This window comes from Parastagonospora nodorum (assembly GCF_000146915.1).
Source record: "Parastagonospora nodorum SN15 chromosome Unknown scaffold_49, whole genome shotgun sequence".
Taxonomy (NCBI): Eukaryota; Fungi; Ascomycota; class Dothideomycetes; order Pleosporales; family Phaeosphaeriaceae; genus Parastagonospora; species Parastagonospora nodorum.
Window position 1 is genome coordinate 22,750 of NW_001884597.1, and position 13,475 is coordinate 36,224.

A 13,475-nucleotide genomic window follows, 5' to 3' on the forward strand; every position below is an offset into this window, starting at 1 on the left:
ATACCACGACCTCCGTTCTTGATGAACTTAAGTGTCGAATCTTTTCAGCAGAAAGCACAACATAATGACTTCTTTGAAACATCTACCTGCATTCACTTTGGCCATCTGCATGTGGGTCACGGCCGTGTCGGCTGTACACTCGGGTTGGTATAGAGCGGTGGTGGAGTTGTCGGCGCAAGCGGATCGCGCTAGACCAATTCACGACTGTAAACAAAGGTTTCCTTATTAGACTACCACATTGTCAACAGCGGTAGCGTCGGGCATAGCGTCGGGCGTCGGCTTAGGGGAAGGTTACAATATGCAAGGGTTATGCCGCTTACCCTAAACTTGGCCAATTGCAAATGACAGCGAAGCGCCCCCGATCTTCGAAAACGCCTCGCTTGCTCTCTTTGGCAATGCACAGCCTGATTGCTGACAGAGGCATTTTAGCAGGTCGAGTGAGAAGCGCCATGGTACGACCAAAGCAGAATTGTAGCTTGCTCACTTGGTCCTCCAGCGGAGTAAGGCTGTAGTTTTGCAAAGTCCATTCAGTAACACCGGCTGACAAACGTTAAGTCCTTGACTTGCAGTCTTGGCTTACCATTCTGCGACAACTGTGCCTCACTCTCGATTGAAACCGGCATAATCGATAAGAGGTAGCCGCACAGACACATTCACAGCACTAATACAACTACGGCCCGCTTCCGTAACTCTATCACTCAAAATCATCCAGGCACATCCCGTCGTACATTCCAATCATCACTCTCAGAAAGTATGGCGTGCAATCCGTAATTACTGGCGCGTGCCGTGACCTCGGACTGACGCTCATCAAACAGCTTGTTGCTTTCCCTAGCTCTGAGGTCAGCAAGATCATTGCTGCTGCACGCGGAGATGCACCTGCTCTTGAAAAGATTGCGTCCGAGTCTTCTGGTCGTGTCTCAGTGATCAAGCTGGACGTAACCAACTGGGACTCTATCAACAAGGCTGCCGCCGAAACCAAGAGCATCTTAGGCGACAAAGGCCTAGACATCCTTGTCAACAATGCTGGGATCTGCGAGTATGCTTTTGGTGGTGTCGCAACCATGTGAGTTTACCTCTCCGTCTTCATGTCGTGTCGGCGAGAGACAAGGTTTCTAATTGCATAATACTAGGGAAAACCTTCAAAACAGCATGAATGTCAACGTCATGGGTGTGCACTGGACGACTCAAGCTTTCCTTCCACTCCTGCAGACGGGTTCTCTCAAGAAAGTGGTCAACATGTAAGACTATATCCGCAGTACCATGTGCAATTTGTTTCCTACATGCTGATTCAACTCTAGGTCGACAACTCTGGGCTCCATCACCCTTGCCGCTGATGCTGTTGCTTTCCCCGCTCCAGCCTACAAGATCTCCAAGGCTGCCTTGAACGCTCTCACCGTTCAGTACGCTCTCGACCATGAGAAGGAAGGATTCACGTTCATGGCGCTCTGCCCCGGTGTAAGTATTCTTCCCTTTCCTTGTCCTGGGAGCTAATAAATCCTAACTCTGCTTGCACAGTGGCTGAAGACCGATCTTGGTGGTGGCGACATGGCCGATCTGACCCCAGAGGAGGGAGCCAAGGCCTCACTCGACATTATCTTCAAGAAGGGACAAGAAGTCAACGGCAAGATGCCCAAGGTCTTCGTCAAGGGCTGGGAGAACGCCAAGGGCCCGAATGTGTACGATGGCACCAATGCACCTTGGTAAACGCTATTCAACATGGCTGAACCATAGATGCGCTCAATATGCTCTTCGATATTCGTGTTGCACCTATAGCCACAGAATGATCAGAGCTTCAAGCCATCTACCCTTGCAGAGCCGGTGTTGCTGCGTTCGGACTTTGTTGGGCAATTCCCAGGCGATTGCGATCTAACGACGTGTATCTCGAAACGTGTAGATATCAGAAAAATTAGACATAGGAATAATAGCATAAATGTCATCAATAGCAAACTCGAACCGTACACTTAATCAGCTCTCCCCCCCCGTATCGAGTTTACATCACAAGCCTTGCATCCACGTCTCTTCACCGACACGACAGAATGTTTGGAGCAAGTCTTTGTGCAGCTGTCGTCATGTGCCCATGTCCATGTACATCTACTTCACATCACGGCATATCAGGACAAGTAGCTGGCGATATGATGTAGTTTGAAAATACAAAATACGTTTATTTAGCAACGGCGCTCCACAAGCAATGTGTGAATCTAATTCGAGACAGATTGAACCTCCGCATGCATTGAAACCAACGACATGCCCCAAAAGATCGCAGCAATATTCTATCAAAGACTGTAGTTATCAGGGGACTCATCCGGTACCCAGGATTGGTGTGCATACAAGTTGGACGCGTCATACGGCAGCCAACCCGCAAAGTCCCCCACAGCCAGTGGTTCGCTCATGGCTACCAGATTGTTGAGCGAACCCATATCTGGCATATCAGCCGAGAGCCATGGCGCTTCGTTTCCGGAGGTGGTGAATGTAGGTCCGACCTGGGAGGTTGCGGCCGTCTCCGACGTTGTCGATGTGGGCGGCGCTGGCGCTGCTGGCGCGTGTGCAGATGTGGTGCCCGCCACACCATTCGACAGGTTCGTTTCCAGGCCCGACTCATCCGAGCTCGTCCCTGTATCCGGCCTAGCTTCTGAGGCTTTGTTCAACAATTCGCTCAATGTGGTTGCAGCGACATCTGCCATGCTGCTTACTTCCGCCAGCATTTTTAGTCGCTTCAGAGCACCTTGGACGGCTTGCATGCAGCCAGATCGTGTCGTATGGCTTAGGGTGGCCTGTAATGGGTCTGCCCTCAGCGTACCTGGTGGCAGCAAGTACTGTGTTGGGCAATTCTCTTCGAACGAGGGGTCCGTGTAGATGAAAACAAGCAGTGCCGCAGCTTCGAAGGTAGTGAAGATGATCCCGGCGAAGCGTGTGTGGCAGCTACCAAGCAACTCGTGCAATTGCTTTACGCTCGCCAGAGCTAACAGCGCTGCGGCAGCGAGCTTTCGTTTCTGGGAGCCCAGGATTAGAGACTTGTAAACAGGCAGAGGTACAGGCTGCGTTAGAAGTAGTGGTCGAAAATTCCAGTAGATCGAATCGTTAATGGCCGAGTGGAGGAGTTTGCGTTGTAATGGGAGTTTTGGCATCCTCTTGTCCCATGTAACATCTGGATCCTTCAAGGAAAATATAGGTGGAAGCTGGAAGACGTACTCTTCCGAGAATCTGTCGTACCTTTCTTCTGCCGCAATTATATCATATTCAGTGCCTGGTGTTGGTCCAACATCCCTCCAGAAGTCCGCTAGTTTGGCAGATCACGGTTCTGATCTGAAGTCTCGTCCCCACTGCTATTTCGAATTAGATCCAATTTTGGCCAGAGTGCGAAAGGTAGGCGACCTTGATGCGAGGATACACGGTCTAGCTGACGAGACAGCGAACTGTCCAGGATGAACAAATTGCAATATGTCCTACGTTCCATTTCCTGGTCCATGATGTCTGTGCCTGTTTTCGGGTGGATCGTGTCGCAGTGTAGACCGATATTCTGTGCGATACGGATGGAGCGACCCAAAACATCCCAGAATGCGTCAGACTTCGCATCGACCCGACACTTCAGTGCAGAGAAGGCCACATACTGGACCCGAATCAAGGATCCTCTAGCATCGGCTGCTATGCTAATGGTTTCGAGGCCATCGGCCGTCTCATTGCATAGGTTTCGTATCTCAGCAAGCGATACACCGCGGATAGTATCAAGTGCGTAACCGGGAGACGGCAAAAACTGCAGGGTGTAAGAGCAGATGCGTAGAATTAGGACAGCAAAGTCCACACCAGCCACAAGCGTGACTGGTTTTACCATCCACCATGACTCATATCTCGCTAGGAACCAGGGTATTTGTACAAGCTGTTCCATCCTACACATGTGATGTTAGACTGCATACGGGGAGAGAGTATAGCAAAATTGGTGTAGCCGTCATGAGGTGAGGGAGAATCAAAAACAAACATAGTCTGCGGAACACGAACCAATTGACCTCTGCGGCGAAGTGTTGAACAAGTATATCCAGAATCTGTCGGTTGGGCATCTGCTCGAGGTTGCGATGCACCTCATCCACGGCCTCGGGACTAAGTGTCGGAGAGACGGCCCCAGAGTGATCGCGAGGAGCTAAGCCTACCTAAAAACCACCATGTGAATGAGGTAAACATTGTTGAAATGATTTTTCTCACCTTTTGAATGAGCGCTAAGGTATTTCGACTGCTGTTCTGGAAATAGCCAAATGATTCCGCTAGTGGTGAGCCTGCCCAAGGTGCGGTTGTGACGGAATCCGTCGGCTGAGAATTCGTAGTCCATTCTTCGAACTTCAGAATCACCAGGAGGGCTGGTCGGATGGCTTCCATTGTTCGTATAATAAAAGCAATCATCGTGACGTTGCCGCCGAGTGCAGTGATTGCACGGGTAGCCCCGGTTGCACTAAAAGAAAAGAATTAGCCCTCAAATCGTCTTCAGCATACCGGTACGACGTAGCTAGGTAGGAAAGTGCCAACCTTTTGCTTCCGAGTGTAACATGGTACACAAGACGTAATTACGCGCTTTCGCGAAGTACTCATGGTCCAAGACGGGGGAAATTTATGTCAAGGCAGCAAGGCAGCACTACCAAAATGTACTCAGTTCGGTCCCTAATCGTTGTGAGCAGCTGAGGCCTACCAATATGTAGTACCTGGAAGTGAGTAAAAGTAAAGCCACATGTCAGAAGAGTACAAGAATCTTTGTCATTCCGGTCGATAGTAGACTGCGTGAGCATGTTAGGTTCCTATAAATGCAACCCTCACGCACATGGATTGGCAACTTCCCTCTGCAGGTGTTAAATTGGTATAATATGGGTTGTCCACCTAGGTATCTTGGACGCCTGAAACGCTTGTGTCTTGGCAAAGGATCTGGTGCACTAGGCCGATGTGTATATGTAAAGTGTGTACAGGAAGCCTCGTCAATGTTGAGACCCAGCAGATCAGTTCATCCATGCATAGGCAGTATCTTATACATTACCAACGGCATATTGTAGCTTTTGAACAGCCTAGGTATCTGTACTGCCGCCCTCAAAACGACTTTGTGAAGCTTTAGCACGCTCATGGTGCTATTGGCGCACGAAAGGCGAACGCAGACGAATAAGAGAATCAGACTGAGACATTAAATCCTGCAGGGCGTATTTCGAACCTCTTCTGACTGCGTCGCCATCCCGGGAGCCTGCATGTGATTGCGTACTTGCGCTCTGGCTCCTGCGTATTTCGACCCCCCACCTCAGGCTCGGCCCGGGCCTCTACGGTACCTAATGGCTGCGGATCGCGCCACATTTGTGGGAAGCATTATGGGTACACACGCGTACTAGCACTGCTACTATATTTATTCCAACCCCAACTGATCTCACAACAGGAGCATGCAGCCTATCCTTTCTTTTCGATAGAGAACTTTGCTGGTCCTCCTGATGATGGAAGCATTAGTGTTGAGCTATGGTGCTATGGCTTACCAAAGAACACCATTGCACCTATAGGTTGCAGCAGTAGGCTGCAGGGACATATAGTGTGCGATAATAGATCCTGAGATCATCGGTCATAGAGAAGGTTCCTTATCACGGTTGTTTTGGGCCACGCTATCTGTACATGCCCCCTACGCTCGCTGTGATTTGCACATGGCCGATCGAGAGTACCTACCTAGGTAATGTTTTGCGGTCCGTATTCCTCCTACTGTCATCTCTGGGAAGACATTGGTCGCGGGGAGCGGGCCAATGCTGACGCCAAGAATGTGCGTGTGGACACACGGTTTTATCCATGGGTTAGTGGTGAACCTCGGCTGTTTGAGACCGTAGCATTGTACTTCGATACGAGAAGGTTTATTTCGATGAACGCGGGGCCGCAGGACATCCTAGTCACTTCCTTCCTTAAGTACTTGCTGTTACATGCCCCTAATGTACCGTCATACATGTACCACATTTTCTCCAGAAAAGGACGCAACACTAAATTCGCTTCCGCAGTCTCAAATCCAACAAGATAATTAGCTTTGAGTTTGACCGTTTCCCCGCCTATCTCTAATTGGCTGAAACTCTATTATTACGGGGCGCACTAGCGTAGTGTTGCGTCCTCTTCTCAGGAAAATACAGTACCACTTCATTATTAGAATGAACCTGACAGATTATGGGGCCCGTGCGGTGAACAGTGTCCGGGTTCATTCGAGTGGTACAATAGTCGCATTACCGGTACCAGTATGGTATCTCAGCAGGGATATCACAGATATAACGATCGGGTATATTGATACAAAGGGTGCGACCGGCAAAAATATGGAAATATAAGGGTCACATAATCAAGATCTGATCCAATTAGACGTCGTAAACACGCCTGCTAACTACGAAGGACTAGTGCTAACTCAAAAGAAACCAGCTCTTCTCCAAAACCCCGTATAGACTGTATTTTGACATTTTTTGCCAGCCGCACCCTTTATAACAGCGAACGTCTACACTACGAGCTCCTTTGTATGCCGCATGTTTCTAACCGCGATAATCACGACAACAGCCTCCATCTATTACATATAGCTTCCGGCTACCCACACCTATCTACCTCTAGAAGTGCGGCGTGTTGCGAGCTATCACACAAAGAAAGACCTAGCAACAAGTCGATCTAGCTTGCAGGCAATAGTAACAACTTCGCCTATAGAAGAATAGAATTCCGAACTGCCGCGGCAGCTAGTTAGGCAACCCGGTTTCAACAATCGTAATGCATCAGCGCTGTGTCTAAGTAACGTCTCTACATAGTTAAGTATGTGTGTATCAAAGCTATATTTCTAGCCAAAGCTTTCACATTGGTGGGACGGCTGCTCACGCATGAGGGAGAACGTGGGAAGGTACCGGAGAAGCCGTCTCCCTAGAAATGCTGGTATGAGCTAGCGCCACATGCTAGATCTCGGTGGTCCCTTCCGGTGCCGGTAGAACGACCAGAGGACCCAGGGTTAGTCATTTATGTAGCTTTTGGAAGTGAGACTTACTAGGCCGATGCGGGGACAGATTTCGACGCGTCGAAAAACCAACCTCAAACTGTCCTAGCGTGTGGGGGCCGCTTTTGCACACCGGAAATCGAAACGAGAACTCTACTCCTTCACTCTGCAGTCATCATGGGAACACCAGCGAGAAACCAGAGAGACGGGGCTACTTTAGCTATGAAGATACAGCAGGCGTCGATCCAAGAACTTGCAAATGAAGATGTGGGTTCACATTGCCTCGACCAATTTTGCCGCTTACAAGCCCTATCCAGTTGATGAAGGAAGCTTCTGAAGTCCTCACTGCTATCCGCGATGCGGCGCAGCGTTCGAGCGCTTTTTCGCGGATGCTTCCCTACAACATAACGAAGAGAGCGAACAAAAGCTCTGCTGCTGTCGAGAAAATGAGCACCACAACTTCTACTGATCACAAAGTCATTATTTCATTTCTTCGCGAAACTGCAACAGACAAAACGAGGTTCTGGAACCTCGGTATTCCGGCTATGTATACGGACGCTCAATCCCGAGATCTCGCAGCACGGGGCTACACCTGCATCGCATTTTGTTTCGCTCTGGAAGGAACTGAATTGCATCATCGGATTCTGCAAAGATTTGCTCGTTTAGTAGTTTACAAACTGACCTAGAGCGGTCGCACCGCAATTTCTATATCTAAAGACTTGGATTAGGCTGGACTCAGTCGCGGGAAGTCCGTCGAAGAGCTTTCTAAGGACATTTCTGGTTTTATCAAGGCTGGCTGCAGGTATCAGAAATTTGCAGGGATACTTGGAGGCTTTGGCGCCCTGTTCTTTCTTCCTGGCGTTGGCCGTACGATGTAGGGCTCTGATACTACTTCGCAGCTGAGCTAATTACTTAGAAGATAGGAAGATCAGCTGCCTATGTCGGGTGACCTATACGCCAAAGCAATCCAAACACTCGAGGACGTTAGTATACTAAGCATGGCAAGGCTGTATAACAAAGTTGCTGAGCAGCTTATCGAATATGGATTGAGTATAATGCTCTCCTCTACTACATGGCCAACACTAACTTGACAGATGTCGTGAGCAGAATCGCACATACACAAAGTCTATGGATAAACACTCTCTCGGAACGCACGGATAACTGCCGCAAACGACGAAGATTAGACGACGCCTCACAGTCATAACGAGGTAAGAAACACTATAATGTGCAGAGAGCGGGGACGCACAAATGTGGCACTAATCTTTAGATATTTCTGGTTCCGGAGTGACGCAATATATGATGTTCTCTCGAATACCATAGTCTTCTCGCGGCGCATTCGACGAATTTCGGATAGTATATACTGCGCTGACTCTGCTTTTGCTGCTTTGCGACATTGAGTTTGAGGTGAGAATCTGTTCTGTGCTGCTTACGAGCGAACTACTCAGAAGAGTGCAGATTTCACTTAGTTAGGTAATTGGGACCCGTCTCCTAGTAGCGATTTGAGCTGAAGGACTGTCGCGGTCATCTGTGGTAGCAAAATCCCGAACGCCTCGCACACGACCGTATATCAGTATCGTGGCATTCTCTCCTTGTGTACTATACTTATTTGTGGGTTAACTTGGTGTGCACGTCGAATATGACCACGTGCGCTCCGTTCGGCGCCTGCATCTTGTTTGTTGGTCGCATTCGATATGCTATTACGCAGACGCAAAGTACTATCACGAGTGGTGGGAAGCGAACTAATATAATTGCACATCATAGGAACACTTTCGTCCCCCCGCGAGACATGCAGAGAAGGCCTCGCAACCGCCAAACAACAGGCTCTGATAAGCTCCCGGGAAGCATGCACAGCCACGCCGCTAAAGCCTCAGGAGCACGCCGAATGCTTGCGCAAGACCCGCCATGAGCTCCTTCACCGCTCTAGCCAATACCATCCAAATCATGCCGACTCGAACATTAGCGGCTTGAGCACCATCTCTCACTCCCATTGGCTGGTTCGCAGATATCACGTGCAGCAAAACTTGGCGATGTGCTAAATCGGGAGCCGGTGGGTCGTTGTTTTCTTACATGCACTCATGTGACCAATCGCGTTGCTCACTCAGCGAGACGCCAGAGCGGAAGCGGTAATGTACGAGACCTGGCCTGTGCGCCTGTAGGATTGAGAAAATGCATGTTGATTGTTGATTAGGGAGTAGGGGAGGTGAGTGGGTATTGGGGAGGAAGGTATATCCTGCAGACGTCTTCCTCTTTGCTGTTTCTGCATCATCGTCCTTCTTCACGTTTCTCTCTCCACGACATTCGTTTCACGACCAGACTTCGCCCTTACGCATTCTTTCGAAGCATTTATATGCCACTCACTATCGTTTCCTGGAGCGCGTAACGTGGTTTCGAATTAAACAGTCCTTCCGTCGAACACCCACCTTTGAAACTCCACCCGCGTCCCCATCCTTCACCCACACTTCCCACCACCACCACACCATCTCGGACAAGCAAACGCGCTACCTCCAATCTATACACGCAACGACTCGCAGCGATGGCACCGATGCCAGTGACACACCAACTCGCCCGCCGCGACGAAAACATGGGCTTTTCACTCCCCCCCTCCATCATCATCCTGTTTATTATGCTCGCGGCTGGCTTCTTCGTCTGCATGGGCTTCGCGATCCATAGCGCGTTCGGTTTCGGACCTGACCCTAACCAGCCCAAGCCCATGTCGGTCGAACAAATGGAATACATGGCCGAGGTGAAAGTGCGCAATCTGGAGGCACTACAAAGGGAGGGCAGGAGTTGGACGAGCACTGGTAAGAGGAGAGTGGGCGAGGGCGAGACAGTGTATGATTAGGCGTCTGAGTTGATTGAGGACGATATTAGCGCGATTGAAGGCGTGGATTGGAGGGATGTTTGGTGTTGGCGTGTGAGGGTGATGGGGAAGGGAAAGGGAAAGGGGAGGAGTTTGCTGAAGTGATCGGAAGGCATGGATATGAGTATACAAGACTTTCGCAATGGGGTTGTTGTACCATACTCAAGCGCGTGAGGATAATGCGAGGCCTTTCCTAAGTCATCTGCTTTTCAGCATGTCGTGATGCTTCGGTCATCATGTTCAGGTGCCAAATAGTACTGATCTAGGCAATCTTCGCTCACGTTTGTGGACATGGAACAATCATCGAAGTGGCGATTAGTGACAGTCGTTAGCTCATAGCGCGGAAGTGATTGACATCATCCAATTCGTCTTCGCGAGAGATATCTATAGCTACAAGAGTACGGTATTTGTAACCTACGCGTTCGGTCGCTTTCGCTTTTGTATTTCGCCTTGCAATGGGTGACTCGACTAGATAGAATCCGGGGCGGCATTTCCTTGTCGACGAGCGAAAAATCCCTCTATATGATATGCATTTGCCTCCACGCCATGCGAAACCTTGAATCGCCAGTCTCGTGATATCAAACCATCCTTGCACGATAGGCTTTCCGCTTTCATCAAGCATGACTACAGGTTGCAGAATCGCTCGCGAGGTACCAATAGCTCAGAAAGTGAGAAGGATAGCTCCTTGAATCCGGCATTCCACTCTCGATGTCCAGAAAAAAAAAGGCCATAAGAATTTTCTTCCACCAGCTTCCCACGCAACCGAGCGGAGACAGTCATTGCAATGGACTTCGAGGGCGAAGGTGAGAACACATGGCCATGTCTAAACGCACAAACTTTGGACGTCCGGGAGCTGTGGCTAGGCTTGCGGTCATGCAGCTTCCTCAAAAAGCTCAGTCCTCGTCCGAGTCGGTGGGCGGCATCTTTCCGACAGTCGATTCCTCTTCGTCACTGTCCTCGACATATGTAGACTTCTTTACGAATTCTTTGGGCCTAGTTGTTCAGCACTAGAAATTTGTTACACGCTTTATGACAAGATAACATACCAGTATGTCATCTTCCTCCAGGCCTTCTCGTCTCTAACAACATTCACAATCTCCCCATCGAGCTTGTTGTCGCGATCCGCCAAGGCTGACGTATCAATGACAACATAGCTACCACGCTTGATCCATACCGTCGAGCGGAACTTGGCCTCGAGCTCAGCAAGGACTAGCTTGCCGTCTGGAAGCTCCGCGTTGTAGAGGTTGTTCCCCGCAGCTGTGGTGATGCGCGCAATGTAGTGACCGGGTGCGAGCGTATCAGGCGGTGTGATGGTCGAGTCAATGGTCGCGAGGAGGTTGCGCTTTGGTCGTGGCATGCTGACGAATCGATGTTGATAGTCCACACGAGGGTACTCAACTGTACGTTGATGCAATTGTTTTGGTGGGGTTGGCAAAATTTCCAGGGAGGAAAGTGTTGCCGCGCCAAGGTGGGTAATTTTGCCCGCTCGAACCTGGAGCTTCCGAAAGTTCGCATTTTGCGCACGCTTTCGGTATGGGTCCCTTGGGGCAAAATCTCGCATGTTCAGGGCTGGGCCAATTGTGTTGAGTTGATGCGGCTATGTTGCCATTTTGGAAAGGGCGGTTTGGGGATCACTAGAAGCCACAAACTCAAAGACGGCCAAGTCTCCGCTTTTCACAATCGCAGGGTCCACCACTCAACGTACCATGATATCGCAATGCCGTCGTTTGGCCAGAGGACACTGGTGATAGGCTTGCAGTCGGTGAGAAACTGAACGCAAAGTAAATTGGTAATCATGCGAGCAGTGCGACGATGACGCCCAAAATATTGCTCGTGCTAGGTGGTCGCACGCATCGCAAGTTTTCTATGAAAGGGCGCATCCCCACAGCCGGTACAACGCTTCTCGACGTTATCGGTCCTTTCGCTAGTCCAGTCTAGAAGTCTTTGAATACTTCTTTAGTACTGAAGACCACCATTACTTCCGCGTACTTTTTGACAACCCGCAACACCGCAGCGCTGCGGACATAAACTAAGCATGTCGAGTCCACTGCACAATCTCTTCGACATTCACTACAAGCCCGACGTCGCCACTCCAGCACCGACATACCAAAAGAGTACCAAAGAGGCGCCACAAAGTCTTCGAGATGTTGGTATTTTACCAGACATCGAACTTGACCATTTCGCCACTGGTAAAGGTCAACAAACTCCAGGCCAGGAGACCCCAACTGGAGCGCAAACACCGAAGTCACCCAATGAGCTGGAAATGAGCAGACCACCAACGCCTCGAAGAGACGACACCGTTGGTCTGATGAGGACATGGAATAACGACCCTATGACCAAGTGGAGAATCTTGTGTTGCTGCGTGATCTACTTTGCCAATGGGATGAACGATTCGGTCGTCGGAGCTTTGATCCCATACATGGAGTCGTGGTATCACATCTCATACTCAATTATGTCTCTCGTCTTCGTCGGAAATGCTATTGGCTTCATCATCGCGGCGTTCTTCACGGACACGATTCTCAGCAAGATTGGGAGGGCAAAGACGCTGGTGCTTGGAGATATGATTCAGCTTTGCGCGTATATCATCCTCGTCTGCACACCACCATACCCGCTAGTGGTCGCATCGTAAGTATCCAGACATTCAAACCGAGTTAGTCTAACAGCCCCAGATTCTTCCTGCTCGGCTATGGCGCAGCAATGAACCTCGCCCTTAACAACGTCTACTGCGCCAACACACATCCTTCAAGCGTCATTCTTGGTATGGCTCACGGATCCTATGGCATAGGAGGAATTGTCGCACCTATAGCCGGTACTGCACTCGTCTCAAATGGCATCCTCTGGTCACGTTTCTACTTCCTTGCTGTGGGCCTGCGGATCTGCTGCATTGGCTTCGCGGCGTGGGCGTTCTGGTCATACAAAGAGGAGACAGACTCGCCTCTCATGGCTACGCTCGAGGCTACGCCTAGCAGACAGACCGCCACCGAAGACGCAGCGAATAAGTTCAAAGAGCTGAAGCTTGCGTTGAAGAGCAAGACTACGATTTTCGGCGCGCTGTTTATCTTTGCGTATCAAGGCGCCGAGGTCTCCATTTCGGGATGGATCATTTCGTACCTCATCAATTATCGAGATGGAGACCCAAAGAAGGTCGGATACGTTACTGCTGGGTTCTGGGTACGTTCGCCTATCTCAAACATATTTGATGCTAACATCTCACTAGGGCGGCATCACACTCGGCCGCTTCGTCCTCACACACGCCGCCCCCAGAATTGGCGAGAAGAAATACGTCGTCATGCTCACCATCGGCACATTTGCACTCCAACTCCTCGCCTGGCTCGTCCCCAACGTCATCGGAAACGCCGTCGCTGTCTGTCTGTTGGGTCTCTTACTCGGACCCGTGTATCCTTGCGCACAAACCATCTTCTCGCGCACTTTACCGCGCAATCTGCAGAATACTGCGATTGGCTTCATTGGCGGCGCGGGCAGTTCTGGAGGCGCGGGTTGCACCGTTCACGACAGGTATTCTTGCGCAGGCTACGGGGACCTGGGTGCTTCATCCGGTTTGTCTGGGGATGTATGGGGTAATGATGGCGTGTTGGTTTGCGCTGCCTAGGGTGCATAAGAGGACGGAGTAGATGTCGGCGATTGCGAACACCGCGTCCGACGTGTGAA

The 13,475-nt window shown here is 50.2% G+C and overlaps 6 protein-coding genes across 6 annotated transcripts; 3 read left to right on the top strand and 3 right to left on the bottom strand.

Moving 5' to 3' along the window:
- Positions 1-449: 449 nt before the first annotated feature.
- Positions 450-1,704, top strand: SNOG_16492 (hypothetical protein; the record flags this gene model as incomplete). Its single annotated transcript, XM_001806553.1, has 5 exons — positions 450-500; positions 753-1,063; positions 1,131-1,238; positions 1,299-1,455; positions 1,516-1,704. 5 exons carry the CDS (start codon positions 450-452, stop codon positions 1,702-1,704), a joined length of 816 nt encoding a protein of 271 aa, XP_001806605.1.
- A 569-nt stretch (positions 1,705-2,273) lies between these two features.
- On the bottom strand, positions 2,274-4,365 carry SNOG_16493 (hypothetical protein; the record flags this gene model as incomplete). Its single annotated transcript, XM_001806554.1, has 5 exons — positions 2,274-3,126; positions 3,211-3,244; positions 3,448-3,884; positions 3,994-4,142; positions 4,195-4,365. The coding sequence occupies 5 exons, from the start codon at positions 4,363-4,365 to the stop codon at positions 2,274-2,276; spliced, it is 1,644 nt and encodes a 547-aa protein (XP_001806606.1).
- A 1,041-nt stretch (positions 4,366-5,406) lies between these two features.
- SNOG_16494 (hypothetical protein) lies at positions 5,407-5,713 on the bottom strand (the record flags this gene model as incomplete). Its single annotated transcript, XM_001806555.1, has 3 exons — positions 5,407-5,444; positions 5,490-5,507; positions 5,674-5,713. The coding sequence occupies 3 exons, from the start codon at positions 5,711-5,713 to the stop codon at positions 5,407-5,409; spliced, it is 96 nt and encodes a 31-aa protein (XP_001806607.1).
- A 3,814-nt stretch (positions 5,714-9,527) lies between these two features.
- SNOG_16495 (hypothetical protein) lies at positions 9,528-9,788 on the top strand (the record flags this gene model as incomplete). The annotated part of the gene is made up of 1 exon (XM_001806556.1): positions 9,528-9,788. The coding sequence occupies one exon, from the start codon at positions 9,528-9,530 to the stop codon at positions 9,786-9,788; it is 261 nt and encodes an 86-aa protein (XP_001806608.1).
- Positions 9,789-10,699: 911 nt separating this feature from the next.
- On the bottom strand, positions 10,700-11,163 carry SNOG_16496 (hypothetical protein; the record flags this gene model as incomplete). Its single annotated transcript, XM_001806557.1, has 2 exons — positions 10,700-10,799; positions 10,853-11,163. 2 exons carry the CDS (start codon positions 11,161-11,163, stop codon positions 10,700-10,702), a joined length of 411 nt encoding a protein of 136 aa, XP_001806609.1.
- Positions 11,164-11,841: 678 nt separating this feature from the next.
- Positions 11,842-13,416, top strand: SNOG_16497 (hypothetical protein; the record flags this gene model as incomplete). The annotated part of the gene is made up of 3 exons (XM_001806558.1): positions 11,842-12,431; positions 12,476-12,977; positions 13,024-13,416. The coding sequence occupies 3 exons, from the start codon at positions 11,842-11,844 to the stop codon at positions 13,414-13,416; spliced, it is 1,485 nt and encodes a 494-aa protein (XP_001806610.1).
- Between the last annotated feature and the right edge of the window lie 59 nt (positions 13,417-13,475).